This window comes from Plecotus auritus (assembly GCF_963455305.1).
Source record: "Plecotus auritus genome assembly, chromosome: 7".
Classification (NCBI taxonomy): Eukaryota; Metazoa; Chordata; class Mammalia; order Chiroptera; family Vespertilionidae; genus Plecotus; species Plecotus auritus.
This window is the reverse complement of record NC_137774.1, coordinates 69,744,040-69,758,041: the sequence shown is the minus strand read 5'-3', so window position 1 is coordinate 69,758,041 and position 14,002 is coordinate 69,744,040. Positions and strand designations below refer to the sequence as shown.

Here is a 14,002-nt window from a genome sequence, read left to right as displayed (position 1 = left end):
CGGAGGGTCACTGTGTGGGTGTGTGGGTTACACGGGTCACTTCCTGCTCCCTGCAGTGCCCGAGGACATCCTTAAAACATATATTAACAATTTGTTAAACGCCTCATAGTTCGGAGCACGCAATTTAAAATGATTTTATTTAAAGCATGGAACATTTAACCTGCTCTTTCAAAAATATCTTGCTAGAAAATGCGTTCTCATTACGATCTGACCTCTGGCTGAAATGTGAAGTCCTCTGTGGCTGGCCTCTTTTAGTGGTTAGGCTCTATCCAAGGGACAGATATTGCTCTGTCCAAGGGACCTGCCCAGCTCAGGCTGGTTCTAGAGATTCCTGGGCAGACCCTGTTCTAAGTGGGTCCTGTGGGCCAAAGTGGGGACATAGGAGGCTCCAGACCAGGCCCGCAAGAGTGAGTGGGGCCCAGGCTGGGAGGTGGGCGGGAGCAGGGCCTCATCTCTGGAGGGGAACTGACGTCAGTACCTCCCTGGCCCCTGAGGATAAAGGATGGCCCTTGTCTGTTCTCTTAGGGCAAGAGTGGTTCTGCCAGGTCATTCTGACAACCAGAAGGGGTTAGTGGTCCTGGGCAAAGCCCTGTAAACGGTGCCCTCCCTATAGGCACCCTATGTGTGGTGCCTCTCGGCTGTGGCTGGTTGCCATGGTGAGTGTGTTGGAGGGGAATGTAAGATGGAGAGAACTATGTGAGCCGTCCAAATATAGATTCCTGGCCGCTGCTGGATAGGCTGGGCAGGTTGCTGGGTGGCCTTGTTCAGGTAAAGAAAAGACAAATGCATCTTCCCCATGACTTGCTAGACAGGCACTTGCTAACGGGATGCTATTTTTAAATGCTTTTAAATTTTGTCTTAGCCTCTCTTGTGTGTTTTTTTAACCTGTTCTCGTGTTATATTTTGTCTCAGTGAAAGAAGAAAATGTTTTAGCTGATCAGTTGGTGGAATGCGCCCCTCGCAACAGTGGTATTTGCAGCAGTAACTGGGTGGTTGGCACCTCTTCCAGGTCCCATCTGGGTGAAAGCCTGGCAGGCGAGCTGGTTCACGGACAGGATGAGGGACCTCCCTCTGCTTCCGGCTGCACTGCAGCCCCTGCCACCCCAGGCCTGGCTCCCAGGGAGACACACTGCAGCAGAACTGTCCTTTCCTCACTTATCCAAGGCTGCATACCAGTGGAGTTGGGGCTCCAGCTGGCCCCCCACCACAATGCACTCTGGGCCTGATCCTTTGCGGTGCTTCTTCTGTGTAGCAGGGCCTCCACGCTTGACCACCACTCCACTTGCAAAATGCAACTTTCCTTAAGTGGCACTACAGTCACACATGCTTGGGTGACAGTGATTAAAACTCTGAAATGTGGTTTGGAGGAATGGTCATGGCTTGGGAGCACCCAAGCAGGAACAGCTTAGAGTGGTCAGGATTTGTGAAGGCACAGCCTGTACCCTGGGCCAGCTAAGAAGAAAGGCTCCTCCGTCGACCGACCGTGACTGCATGCTGCTCAGAGCCCGCAAGACCTCCCAAGCTGAGATAAGAGCCCACATCTTTGAAGCGAGCTTTCTGCATGCATTATCACAGAGTTACTCTCCCCGGAGTCAGAGACACACAGAGAAGCAGGGCCCATAGGCCGTGTGTTCATGACCACAGACAAGGTCAAAATATTCCCTGCGACTTGGGGCCAGTGCCTGCCTCCCTCATCATGGCACAGCCTGGGTGGCCAGGCCCTACATCTTGGAAAGACCCAGGTGGCCCTCAGTACTTATGGCTGCAGAGTCAGGTTGTCTCCCATGGTCTGCAGCTCGCTGAGGGAGGACCAGGGATTGGAGAGTGAACAGCACCTAGTGTCACAGTGCGTGAAGTCTGAGCTGCCTGCCTCATCCCACCATTTTGCTGACCAAGCTCTGCCTGGCTCCCCCTGCCCAAACCTCCCCAGGAGCCATCGCCAGTCCTTTGGACCTCACTGTGTGCAGTGAGGCCAGGGTGGGGGAGTGAGCAGAACCATCCACCGTCACAGGGTGCCAAGGACAGTGCACCTTCACTTGTGCCCCACCCATTGATGTGCATTCCCCATCTGTGCATCGGCTCCCAGAACCTCCCTCCCCCTCACAGTAGGCTCTGCATTTCTGCAGAAGTCTGGTGCTGTGTGACAAAGCAAGGTGCCACATCTGTGTAGGGAAGACAGGGTCATCCTCATCTGCATCAGGGGTGCTTTCTTGTCCCCAAAACTCATTGCCATGTCAGTGACTGCAGACAAGATCTGGTATGCCACTCCAGAACTTTCCATCCTGGCATACAACCCATAAAGATTAAGGAAATAACTTTTAAGAGCTCGCGTGGTCTCCAGGGCATCATTAGGAGCCCCCCCGCGGCCAAGGGCGGGGGCTCAGCACAGGAGTGACAGCCCATCAGGAGGGAAGCGCTTTTCTCCATTTTCCCCGATTTTAACGTGAAGCTAATGGGTTCCTACTTCTAACATGGATGGTGGCTGTCATTTCTGAAGGATCCATATGCGCAAAATTTAATTACTCTTTCTAAGTAACTATAATAGTTTCAAGGAAGGTAATGAAGCCTCAGTTGGTATTTTCTTTCTAGAGTGGCCATCCCGGCAGCTTCCTCCTCTGAAGCATTGTTTTAGATTGCCTTCCTCCTTGGTCAGAGGCGGCTCAGCCTGTCTTGTGTTGTCTTTGCTTCTGGGTGACCTCTGAGCCCCCAGCCCAGTGGCCCACTTGTTGGCTGGAGCGTATCCATTGGCTTCCCCACCTCTTCCTGTCCAGAGCATGGTCAGAGCCAGGCCAGTGCCCTTCTCACACTGCTCATCCTGAAGGCGCCACATCGCCCACCCATTTGCCAGTGCTGCACATTGCCAGGCACAGGTCAGGCCTCTTGGTGGTGAACTTTCTGGGTCTTCAATAGAAAACATCTTTACTCTTCACTTGCCCCTGAGTAGATAGAAGAGAAACATTGGCACCATTTTTATGTCAGTTTTATTGGAGAGCAGTTGCCCCAAGCTGGGCCAGAGGAATGAGGGACCCCACAAGTCAGAACTTGGGCCTGGAGGCCGAGGGTCCAAATTCAGCATGTTTTATGGGACCTTTCCTCAGACTTTGCGTGCAGCTGCCCTGGCAGACACAGGTCATGTACCCCGCGCCAAGGAGTTTTATTTAAACTCACAAGCCAGTAAGGGAGCATCCAGCTGTTCTGACTGTTTGAGTCTACTCAGGCATGGCTGGTCCCAGCTAGCAGGATGCCCAGGCTGCCCACAGAACACAAGATGAGGGCTGTGGCCACCCTCGGACCTGGATGCCATGGATGATGGCCTCCCTTGAGCTCTGGTCAGCACTGTGTCAAGGTTCACTAGCCCGTCAGGACCAGGCTGGAGGAGCCCGCAGCTTACCATGGTGTGGTTCATCCCCACTCCTGCTGCCTGTCCAGGACGTCCCTGGGAGACAGTGGGCAAGTTAGCTGTTCCTTAGCCCACACCTGGTGCCCCAGTGGCCACTGTGTCTGTCATGTCTGGGCTGGGAGCACCAGTTCCTCAGGCCCACAACTGGAGGTGTTTTCCCTTCAGTTTTATTTGGAAATTTTCCAAACGTGGCTTGTTCAGGGCTGGTTGTGTTATTCAAAGTGAACCAGCAGCCCGTCTTGAAACACGGACCAAGGAGTCTAACACGTGCGTAAGTCAAGGGCTCACACGAAAGCCACACCCACCCGACCCGTCTTGAAAATGAACCAGCAGCCATAGAAGTGGAAGTTCCAGAAACAGGCAGGTGCAGCTCATGGCTTCCTTATGGGTATTTTCTAACCGTCACCCCAAAAGCCACTGGCGGGACCAATATCTCCAACGGAACAGAACCTTCCAGGGCCACCATAATTGTGTTTGCCAAGTGAAAGGGCCAAATATGCCCCTTCCCCCCCCCCCCCCGCAAAGACTGAGCACAGGCTAAACGGCACTTAATCTGAGTAAGAAGCACCTAGTGGAGCCTGTTGACAGTCGTGAGCACGTCTCAGCCATGTGCCGTGTGCTGTGCCATCCGCAGGCGCACAGACAGCCTCCGCCACAGGAAGCCGCCACAGCAGCGCACTGGGCATTTGTTTTTCTGAGGTCGCCTCCCCACCACACTGAAGCGGAGAACAATGGTGTTCCTTGTGCAGGCAGCACAGCTGCTGAAATTTGACTAGATCCAAGCAGAAGCAGGTGGGTCTGCAGGCGACCCTTTCCTCCCCAGCCGTATCAGGGAGTGCTGATGCGGGGGGGTCAGTGTCCAGCTCCAATGAGAGAGGGGGCAGGTGGGAGCAGAGGGGTCCTGCAGTAGGAAGCCTGCACGCCTTGGCTTCTGGGTGTCCACTCTCCTATGCACCCCAGCAGGGTAAGGAACATTTCAGTAGGTGACCCTCTGCTAGTACACGCACATCCCTAAGGTGACAGTGTGTCCCAACCCTTGCCTACCCTGTCACCTGCTTCCTGGCACTTAGACGGTCTCTGGGCTCTGCCATTTGCATATCACTTTGATTGGTGTCACTCAAACAGCATATTAAAATTCAGTTCATTACATCTGTGCAAAGTGAGGTGACAATTAAGAGAAGGCAGGCCCGCACCCAGGGCAGGCTCTGCTCACCCACGTGGAATCTCAGATTTTGTGGGGGTTTGCAGGAGCGTGAGCAAGGCAAGCTTTGCACTGTGGAGTTGAGTGAGGACCTCACACTTGGGGTGGTATGTCAGCCCCTCTAGGCATCCTGGGCTTTCTCTCTGCTCAGAAGCCCCAGCTCCGCCTGCTCTGCCCACAGGGCTGCGTGAGGCACAGGCCTCTCACCACCTGGTGGAGGAGGGATCGGAACGAGTGGCCTTTGAGGTGCTTTTTCAAAAAGAGGGCGTGTCTATAAATAAGCACACTCTGAGACGTGACTGTCACCACTTCCACATTCTCCGTATCCTTTGCTCATCCAATCACATGTATTATAAATGCACCCCAAGTAAAATAAGTTCAAGTTTAATGAAAATTACCTTGAGATAAAATTATAGAAGTTGGCATATGTAACAAAGTTCGTTTTTTTCCTGGCTTAAGAGAAGGGGAGTTTGAAGCAAGTTGTAATGCAAAGGTTTTCTAAAACCAAAATAAGCAATTGCTCTGTGTCTGAAATCTCATAAAACTAGTGTAGACACTTTCTGCACTTTCCCCTCTTGAACCTCTGAGGGAAGCCAGTGTGTGTGTCCAATGCTGGGTGTAGTGCAGGGGGCCCCAGAGGGGCAGGACTGAGCCACGTGGGCATCCCATGCATCCAGCCTCCCTTTCCTGGCCTTGGCCAGAGCACCCTGCGGCTCAGCTTTTCTCTCCATCAGCTGACAGCAATGCTCCAGGACCCACCACAGCTGGTGGAGCTGTGCTCCGCCTGCCTACCTTGCCCAGCACCCAGCACTGTTCAGGTTTCTTTCTGCTCCTGAAATCATCTCCCAGAGACCCTAGCACAGGGCACATGGGTCCACTGATACCAGCTGCTCATCCAGGCGAGACTACCTGCCCCTCTGGGCAGTGACAGTCACTGTCACCCTGTGTCAGGCATGCCGCACGCAGGCGCTACATTGCTGCAAAAGACCTGTTCTCCCAAAAGAACTAATTGGGAACTGGGGTTTCCAGAAATCCACAAACACGTGAGAGTAAATGGAATCTTGCCACCCTGCATCTAACGAAAAATTTCAAACTACAGAGAGTTTTGAACAGTTGTACAGTGAAACCTATGCGCGCCCCTGCCTGGACTCTGCAGCTTGTCTTTCGCTCTGTTGGCTTCATCACATGTCTGTTCATTGCTCAGTTCAGTATTCAGTGCCCCTCAAATAAGTTTCAGGCCTGAAGACCTGTCCATCAGCCCTAGAACTAGGGTTCAGGATTTGTATAGGTTTGTGTCTGAGGAAGAAACAATGCTCGGGCCCTAAGGTTCCTCTGGTGAGTCTCGGGGAGCACACTCCCTGACCAGGCACAGACTCATGTCCCCCGGCCCGCCTCTCCAGGCAGCTGTGTTCTGATTTCTTTCACCTGCATCAGTTTTCCTCATTCTAGAACCTTCTATAAATGGAACCACAGAATATGTAATGCAGCATAATATTTTATTAATAGGAACTTGTGCAATATGCATGTTCCTTTTGAAGAGCCCGGTTTACAACTGCCTGAAGCTGTTCTGGGTTCTGGGTGACACTGAGCAGCTGTTTGTACAGTGGGGCCAACTCAGTGAGTTGTTAGGATTTGGAATATCATCTCCTCTGCAAGAACGTGCTTTCGGGTGCACTACAGTCACCCACATGTCTCACATGGGGCTCCCAGCAGGAAGGATTAGCTAGTACCCCTCACATCGAACCTGTAGAGCTGCTGCCATAATGGACTGAGCCCACGTGGGGCTGACATGAGGCAGTTTCATCTGGAGCCACCATCACCTGTTCCTGCTTCTCTCCTGACTTCCTCCCTCACCTGGGGCAGACAGGGACCAGAATCAGCTTTGCAGTCAGAACCTCACATGCAGGTCTCTGGCCTCGGTGCACGTTGTCCATCCTGGTGAATGCTCTTCAGGGAAGAATGCATAAAATCATGATTGCAAACCTATGAATGGGAGAGGCCTCTCCAGCCCCCATTGGGGGGGTGTGCTCAGCATGAGGCCGTGCCACATTTGCAGTGCCCTGAGAAGGACAGGAGACAGTGGTCTGAATGCAGGGGGCCTGGCTCGGGCGCTGGGGCACAGTGCCACAAGCTGCCACCGAGGTGCATCTTGACTGTGGGCTGACACATGCTCCTTGGTCTCCATCCATCCTGTGTTCAGGACTGTTAGGTTAAACTGAATTTGGTGGGACTGTCTCTGTAGAGAATGTCCAGCTGTGGTTAACATGGCCCTTTGTTCTTACTGTCACCATCAGGATGGGAGTCCCAGCTTCTGGAAACAGGGTTCCTGGGGATTTTCCTGTGCCCTCTTTGGACTCTGTCTCGACTGCCCAGGAAGACCCCCACGTCCCGGATCGTTCTGTGGGGCTTTCGGTGGCTGATTTTCAGAATCATGCTCGGAGCAGTAAGTAGAACTTTTATTTGTAATATTTGGGGGAAAATGTACTGTTGGGCTGGGCCAGCTGGGCCCCTTCTCCCTCTTTCTGTGATGTCCGGTGGCCTATTACCGAGCCCTGGAAACTCCATTGGCTTCCCTGGTCCTTCACACACCGCTTTCTGTGCACAACAACCATGGCTCAGTCCGTTTCACACAGACTCATGGGGTTACAGCCTCTCAATGCTTCTTTCTCACCAGCCTTCCCATGGTCTCTGGAATGTCCGAAACATTTCTCATCACTTTAAATCAGTCAGAAGGGCACCACGTCACCTGAATCCTCATCCGGAAATAGCCACGCGGGCTTCCCTCTGTCTCTGCTGTTAGTCTTTTCTTTTGGACACCATGCTCATGGATTTGGGGGGTGGGAGGGGGTCCAGCTGTTTCTTTACTCCAGTGTGGCCATTGGGGGCAGTTGTGTGCTCTGCGTGCTGCTCACTGTGTTCACCTCTTAGGCTCTCCTGCTCAACCCTGGAGACTAGGGTTCCTTAGCTTCCCCCTTCTACAGAGCCTCTGAAGTACGAATGCCACTTTAACTTCACTAGCAGTTGCCCTAAAGTTTTTCAGAAACATTATCTAAGCCTTAAAATGAGGAGCACCGTGGTTCCTTCTGACTTCCGGCTGTAGACAAGAGAATTTGGCAGTTTTCCCTTCTTTTTCACTCTCTCTTCTATTAAGTAAATAAGGTCTTAATTTTTTATTAAAACATTATAAAATACTAAATTCTCTTAAATTGGAAACCTTGTCATACAGATATGCTAAGTATGTGTTTGCTTTAAGTTTTTCCTTGGGGGACAGTCACAAATGTGCAGAATTGTTGGGGGATGGGGCAGAGAACTTGCTCCTGACCCGCCTGAGCATAAGCTGCTTCATCCATAGGGACCACCTCGCTATGTCCTTTCTGGTCCCGACGGTCGTCAGTCTCCCTGCTCTGTGACTTGACACTGTGTTTTCTGATGTGCCCCTGACCAGCCTGAGGTGGGCATCCCTGCCAGGAGGCCCTGCACGCCCCTCCTTGGGGCAGCATCCATCTGTCCCCTCACTGACTCCAGTGGGCCCAGCTGGTCCTCTCAGTGTCACTTTTTTCCACAGTATAATTAGTAAGCATTTTGTGGTGAGGCCTCTAAACTTAGGTGCTGTCCCATTTCTCATCAGATGTTCCGTTTACTGGTATACTTTCGGCCGTGAGCCTGCACTCCAGCATGCTCTCTGTTCAGCGCAGCCCTTTTACCTCACTGTGGCTGTCGCTCTGTGATGCCCTCATTCCCTGTATCTGTTTTGTGCTCCATCGCCCTCAAATCCTGACCAGTTGTTTCATGCCCTCAAGTCGACTCCGACTCCTGGTGACCCTATGAATGAGCGATGTCAACAGTGTCCTGTCCTCAACAGCCCTGCTCAGCTCCTATAGACTCATGCCCTGGCTTCTTCCATGGAGTCAGTCTGCTCATACTTGGTCTTCCTCTTTCCCTGCTGCCTTCCATTCCCCAGCATTATTGTCTTTCCAAAGAACCCTGCCTTCTCAGGATACCCTGCCAAAGTAGGACAACTTCAGTTGTGTCATTTTTTCCACCAGCAAGGTTTCAGGCTTAATTTGCTCTTGGACCCACCTGTTCATCTTTCTGATGGTCTAGGGCAGCGGTTTCCTATAAACCAGCAGTCACCAACCTTTTGGACCTCACGGACCACCGGTTGGCGACCACTGGTCTAGGGTATCCATAAAGCTCCCCTCTAACACCGTAGTTCAAATGAGTCAATCTTTCCTATCAGCCTTCTTCACTGTCAGCTTCCACATCCATACACAGGAACTGACCAATGCTAGCTCTTAACTAGCACTGACCAACATCGGCTCTGTGAAGGGACAACATGCCAGTCATTGAGTGGGACCAGAGTCCTAAAGTCACACACCTCCCAGTTCTTTCTGTTACTATCGAGAGCACACTCACACACTTCAGATCCCCTCTTCGATAGCTTTCCTCATAGCACCGTGGCCGGCCGTCTATGGTTTGGTTAACTGGCCCGGGGCCCCCTGGGCACTGGAAGCAGCTGGATGCCGAGGGGCAAGCTCCACCTAGGGCAGCAGGCCTGGGGCCGGGGCCCATGTGACTGGTCATATCCACTTGGGTGGTGAGCAGGCCCCCAGGGGCTGTGGCAGTGCCAGTTGTGGAAGTCTGGAGCACCCCGTTAGGAGCAGGCATGGTTGGCAATGTTCCTGACCGGGGTAAATGTGAGTAATACCGATACTGGGAGATGCCATGTGTCTAGATTCTGCACAGTCCAGTTATGATGCTTTCTCTAAATTTACTTTCCTGTTTAACTAGAAAGATAGTCATTTTCACCGTTCCTTTGGATGAAACATTGAAATTATTAGTTGGCTGTAGTTCCTTGTCCATCTAAGACTTGATTTTGGATTCTCTCCTTGGCTGGCTTATAAAGTACAAAAATGTATGAAATGTGCTCTGGCCAGGTGGCTCAGATGATTGGAGCATTGTCCTGTGCATCAAAAGTTTTGGGGTTTAATTCCTGGTCCTAGGTTTCAGGTTTAATCCCCAGCTGGGGCTTGTACAAGAGGCAACCAATCGATATTTTTCTCTCTTTCTCTCCCTCCCTTTCTCTAAAATCAATAAAAACATATCCTTGGGTGAGGATTAATTTTTTTAAATGTATGAAATGTTTCAAGGACTTTATTGGGACCCATGGAATGGCAGCTTCAATAGGTGGGACACATAAAGCAAGAGGCCCCCAGTGCAGGGACAGCCCGGGCGTGGAAGCTCTGGGCGGCGGACCTGTCAGGCTGTTTTGTGCGTGGTGTGTGATGCTGCGAGTTGAACAAATCCCACCATGCCTGGCAGAGTGCAGTGGAACATTAGCACATCCTAAAGCACCTTTTATGGCATTTGATTGACTGTTAGTGCCAGCTGGGTGAGAAATTATCCGGTGCACTAAAAGGTATAATTACTTGATTTAGTCTGTATGTTGGATATTATTAATCTTCCTTTAGTAGCAAGCAGAAAATAGAGTTGACTTGACAAAAAAGAGTGCCAGCAGCAAAATGTCCATCCCTCTGTGAGGTGAAGAAACCACAGCAGACCTGGTGACACTAAAATGACTGTGAATGAAGCCCCTGTTCAGCCCCTGATCTGGTACTGGGTCAGAACCAGTGCCAAGAATCAGCGTAGAGGTAACTGTTCTGAACACTCAGAAACCACTGTGCTCTTTGTCAGCTGGCAGTGGTTCAAATGCCCTGAAAGACGGATGGGCTCGTGTAGACCTCAGTCTCAGAGGGAACCCCAAAGCTGTGTAGGTAAAAGTGCTAAGCAGAAGGAGAGGAAACCGCATGGCCTCTGTGCCCACAGAAGGCCCGCTCTTCCGAGGAGCCTGAGATGGGATCAGCATGGCTCCTGTCCTTAAGGCTTATGTGTACTGAGCCCTTAAGCCCCCTGCAATGCTGGGGAGGGGGCTAGGGAGTATTGGTGGAGAGATGGCCCAGGCTACCTGCTCTCTGTGAACAGCTGGACCCAGACACACTGCATGATGCAGCTGTTTTCATGTCGGACAACAGACAGTGTGGGACGGGGGTCCAGAGGGAAACGCATGAGGTGAGCCCCTTGACATCCTGGCTCTCTGTGGGGAGTCAGGGGGAGGCAGGTAGAGGGGGAAGACTCACGGAGGAAGGGGGCAGGCAGAGGGGGTACCTTGCCCACTGCTGGGAGTGGAGGAGGATGGAAGGCAGGAGGCTTTCCTCATCCCTAATCCTTTTGGAATTCCAGGGCAGGATATAGAGGAGAGGAATCTGTGCACTGAAGGAGCTCCAAGGACATAGCATCACTTCCATTGCAGTCTTACAAAAATGCATTGCTCTCATCTCATCATGAGAAAGCATCAGACAGACCCCAACTGAGGGGTACTCTTCAAAATTACCAACCAGAGTTTTCAAGTATCGAGATTATGAGATGCAATTAAAGACTGAGGCATTGTCAGACTCAGAGAACATGACAGTTAATGTGGCACCCTGGATTGTCCCTGGTACAGAAAGGACATTAATGGGAAAACTGGTGAAATCCAAGTAAGGTTGGTAGTGTAATAGTATTGAATTAATAGCAACAGGTATACAGGAACTCCAGACAATTTTTACAGCTTTTCTGAAGTCAAAGAATTTTTCAAAATAAAAAGTTAAAGAGAAATAGTATGAACAACTTTATGCACATAGAGCAAGTGATTCAAGGAAATGGTTAAATTCCTTCCAAGACATAGGTGAGCAACACTAACAGAGGAAGAGACAGGAATGTGAGTAGTTCTATAAATAGAGATCATGAACACAGACAGACCAAAAGCACCTTCCCATTGAGAAAACTTCAGGCCCAGGAGACTTTCCTGATGAGTTCTATGAAATATTTAAGGAAGAAACTATATGAATCCTATACACATTCAGAAAGCAGAGGAGAGGGAATCCTTCCCAATTCATTTTTCTGAGGTTGGCAAAGACAAGGTCATGTCAAGAATAGGAAATTACCAAGCAGATTTTTCAAGAGCAGATATTAAATTCTTAAGGAATTATTAGTAAACTAGAGGCCCGGTGCATGAAATAAGTGCACTCAGGGGGGTCCCTCAGCCTGGCCTCCAGGGAGTGGGCCTAAGCTGGCAGTCGGGCATCCTTAGCACTGCTGCGGAGGCGGGAGAGGCTCCCGCCACCGCCACTGCGCTCGCCAGCCGTGAGCCCAGCTTCTGGCTGAGCAGCGCTCCCCCTGTGAGAACACACTGACCACCAGGGGGCAACTCTTGCATTGAGTGTCTGTCCCCTGGTGGTCAGTGCATGTCATAGCAACCGGTCATTCTGCTGTTTGGTCAATTTGCATATTACCCTTTTATTAGTATAGATGAGTCCAGCAGTACATGAAAAGCATAATGCATCAATACCATGTGGGATATTTTCCAGAACGCAAGATTGTCTGGACATGAATGAATTGATGTAATTCATTAAATACCAAATCAAGAGAGAAAGATATAAAATGATATGACCATCTGCCCTGACCAGTGTGGCATGTTGTTCTATGCACAGAAGGGTTGCTGGTTCGATTCCCAGTCAGGGCACATGCCCAGGTTACAGGTTCATTTCCCAATGGGGGTTGTGAAGAAGTCAGCCAATCGATATTTCTCTATCACATCAATGTCTCTCTCTCCCCTCTCCCTTTCTTTCTCTCTAAAATCAATAAAAATAGTTTTTAAAGGATATGATCATCTCAATGTGAGGAAGGTATTAGACAAAATTAAACAATTTTTTAAAAACCTCAGCAAACTAGGAGTAGAAGGAAACATCCTCAACCCGATAAAAGGTAAGCATATAAACTACCTACAGCTAATATTGTACTTAATGGTGAAAGACTGAATGTTTTTCCCAGAAGATTGGGAACAAGGCAGGGTTGTCCATTCTCATCACATCTATTTGACCGTGAAGATCTTAACTAGTGTAATAAAGCCAGAAAGAGGAATAAAATCCCTGAAGAGTAGAATGGAAGACATAAAATCATCTATATTCATCAATGAAAAGTTCATATATATGGAAGATCATAAGGGTTCTTAGAACCAGTGAGTGAATTTAACTTGAGTGCAAGATTCATGGGCAGAATACAAAATAATATTCCTATATTCTAGCAAAATTTTGAAATTATAAAATATATTATTAATAATAACATCCCAAACCATAAACTACTTAGGAAATTTTAACGGAAGTACAACACTTGGACCTTGAAAGCTACCAAACATTGCTGAGAGAAATTAAAGAAACTTAGACCATGTTTGTGAATCAAAAGTTTCAATATTGCTCAACTGTCAGTTGTCCCCAAATTGATCTACACATTTTATGCAACCCCAGATATAATCTAGAAGGATTTCCTTCTTAGAATTGATGAACTGCCAAGTACCTAGAATAGCCAGAACAATCTATAATAATCTATATATATAAAAGGCTAATATGCAAAGTGTCCCCTCAGGAGTTCGACTGGAAGACCAGGAATTCAATTGCTCGCTATGACATGCACTGACCACCAGGGGGCAGCTTGGAACGAAGGAAGGCCTCGGCTGGCAGCCTGAAGGCCCTGATTGACCCTGATGGTCGGCCAGGCATAGGAACCCTACCCATGCACGAATTTCGTGCACTGGGCCTCTAGTAATAGCATAATATGCTAATTAAACTGGATGTCCTTCCAGATGATCTTCCAGTCGAAGCCGGGGCTGCAAGGGAAGCCCGGGCTCTGGGTGCCTGCTGGCGGCTGGAGGGAAGCCTGGGTCCCAGGTGCCAGAGGGAAGCTGGTGCCAGCAGCTGGGGGAAGGAAGGCCTACTCTTGCACAAATTTTGTGCATCGGGCCTCTAGTTTTGAATAAGAGCCAAGTTGTTCAAGCCTTCCCATAGTCATCGAGACAATGTGATGTAGGCACAGGATGAAGTAGGTTAGATAGTCTAGAAATAGTAGCACATTGAAATCACAGTCAAATGATTTTGGGACAAGGCACAGAGTCAATCTGAGAAAGAAAAGTCTTTTTAACAAATGGTGCTAGGATGCCTGGATATCTACATAGGGTGAAACAAAGCCCAATCCTTTTATCCCAACAGACACAGAATTAGTTTGAGATGGACTGTAAACATAAAACTTAAAATTATAGCACTTCTTGAAGGTAACATAAAAGAATATTTTTGCAGTTTTGAGATAGGCAAAAATTTCTTACAGCACAGTGTGAGAACATTAACCATAAAAGAAAAAAATGGATAAATTGGACTTCATCGAGATTAAAATCTTCTGTTCTTCAAAAGACAGCATTGATAATGGCAAGTGATAGATTGGGAGAAAATATTCAAAATACCATTATACCTAAGAACCTCTACTGGGATATGTAAAGAACCAAAAAAGCCTCAGTAATAAAGACAATTCAATAC

At 49.4% G+C, this 14,002-nt stretch overlaps 1 protein-coding gene across 3 annotated transcripts in view; it reads left to right on the top strand.

Annotated features, from left to right (window-relative positions):
* The window catches only part of LMF1 (lipase maturation factor 1), a 123,708-nt gene that overhangs the window by 59,867 nt on the left and 49,839 nt on the right, over positions 1-14,002 (top strand). For 2 of the 3 annotated variants that reach the window (XM_080678953.1, XM_080678952.1), the window contains exon 3: positions 6,896-7,044. In XM_080678953.1, the coding sequence (XP_080535079.1) occupies positions 7,033-7,044 (12 nt within the window). In that variant the 5' untranslated portion in view covers positions 6,896-7,032. Of the gene's footprint in view, positions 1-6,895; positions 7,049-14,002 lie in introns of all 3 variants that reach the window. The other variant, XM_080678954.1, reaches the window with a different exon arrangement.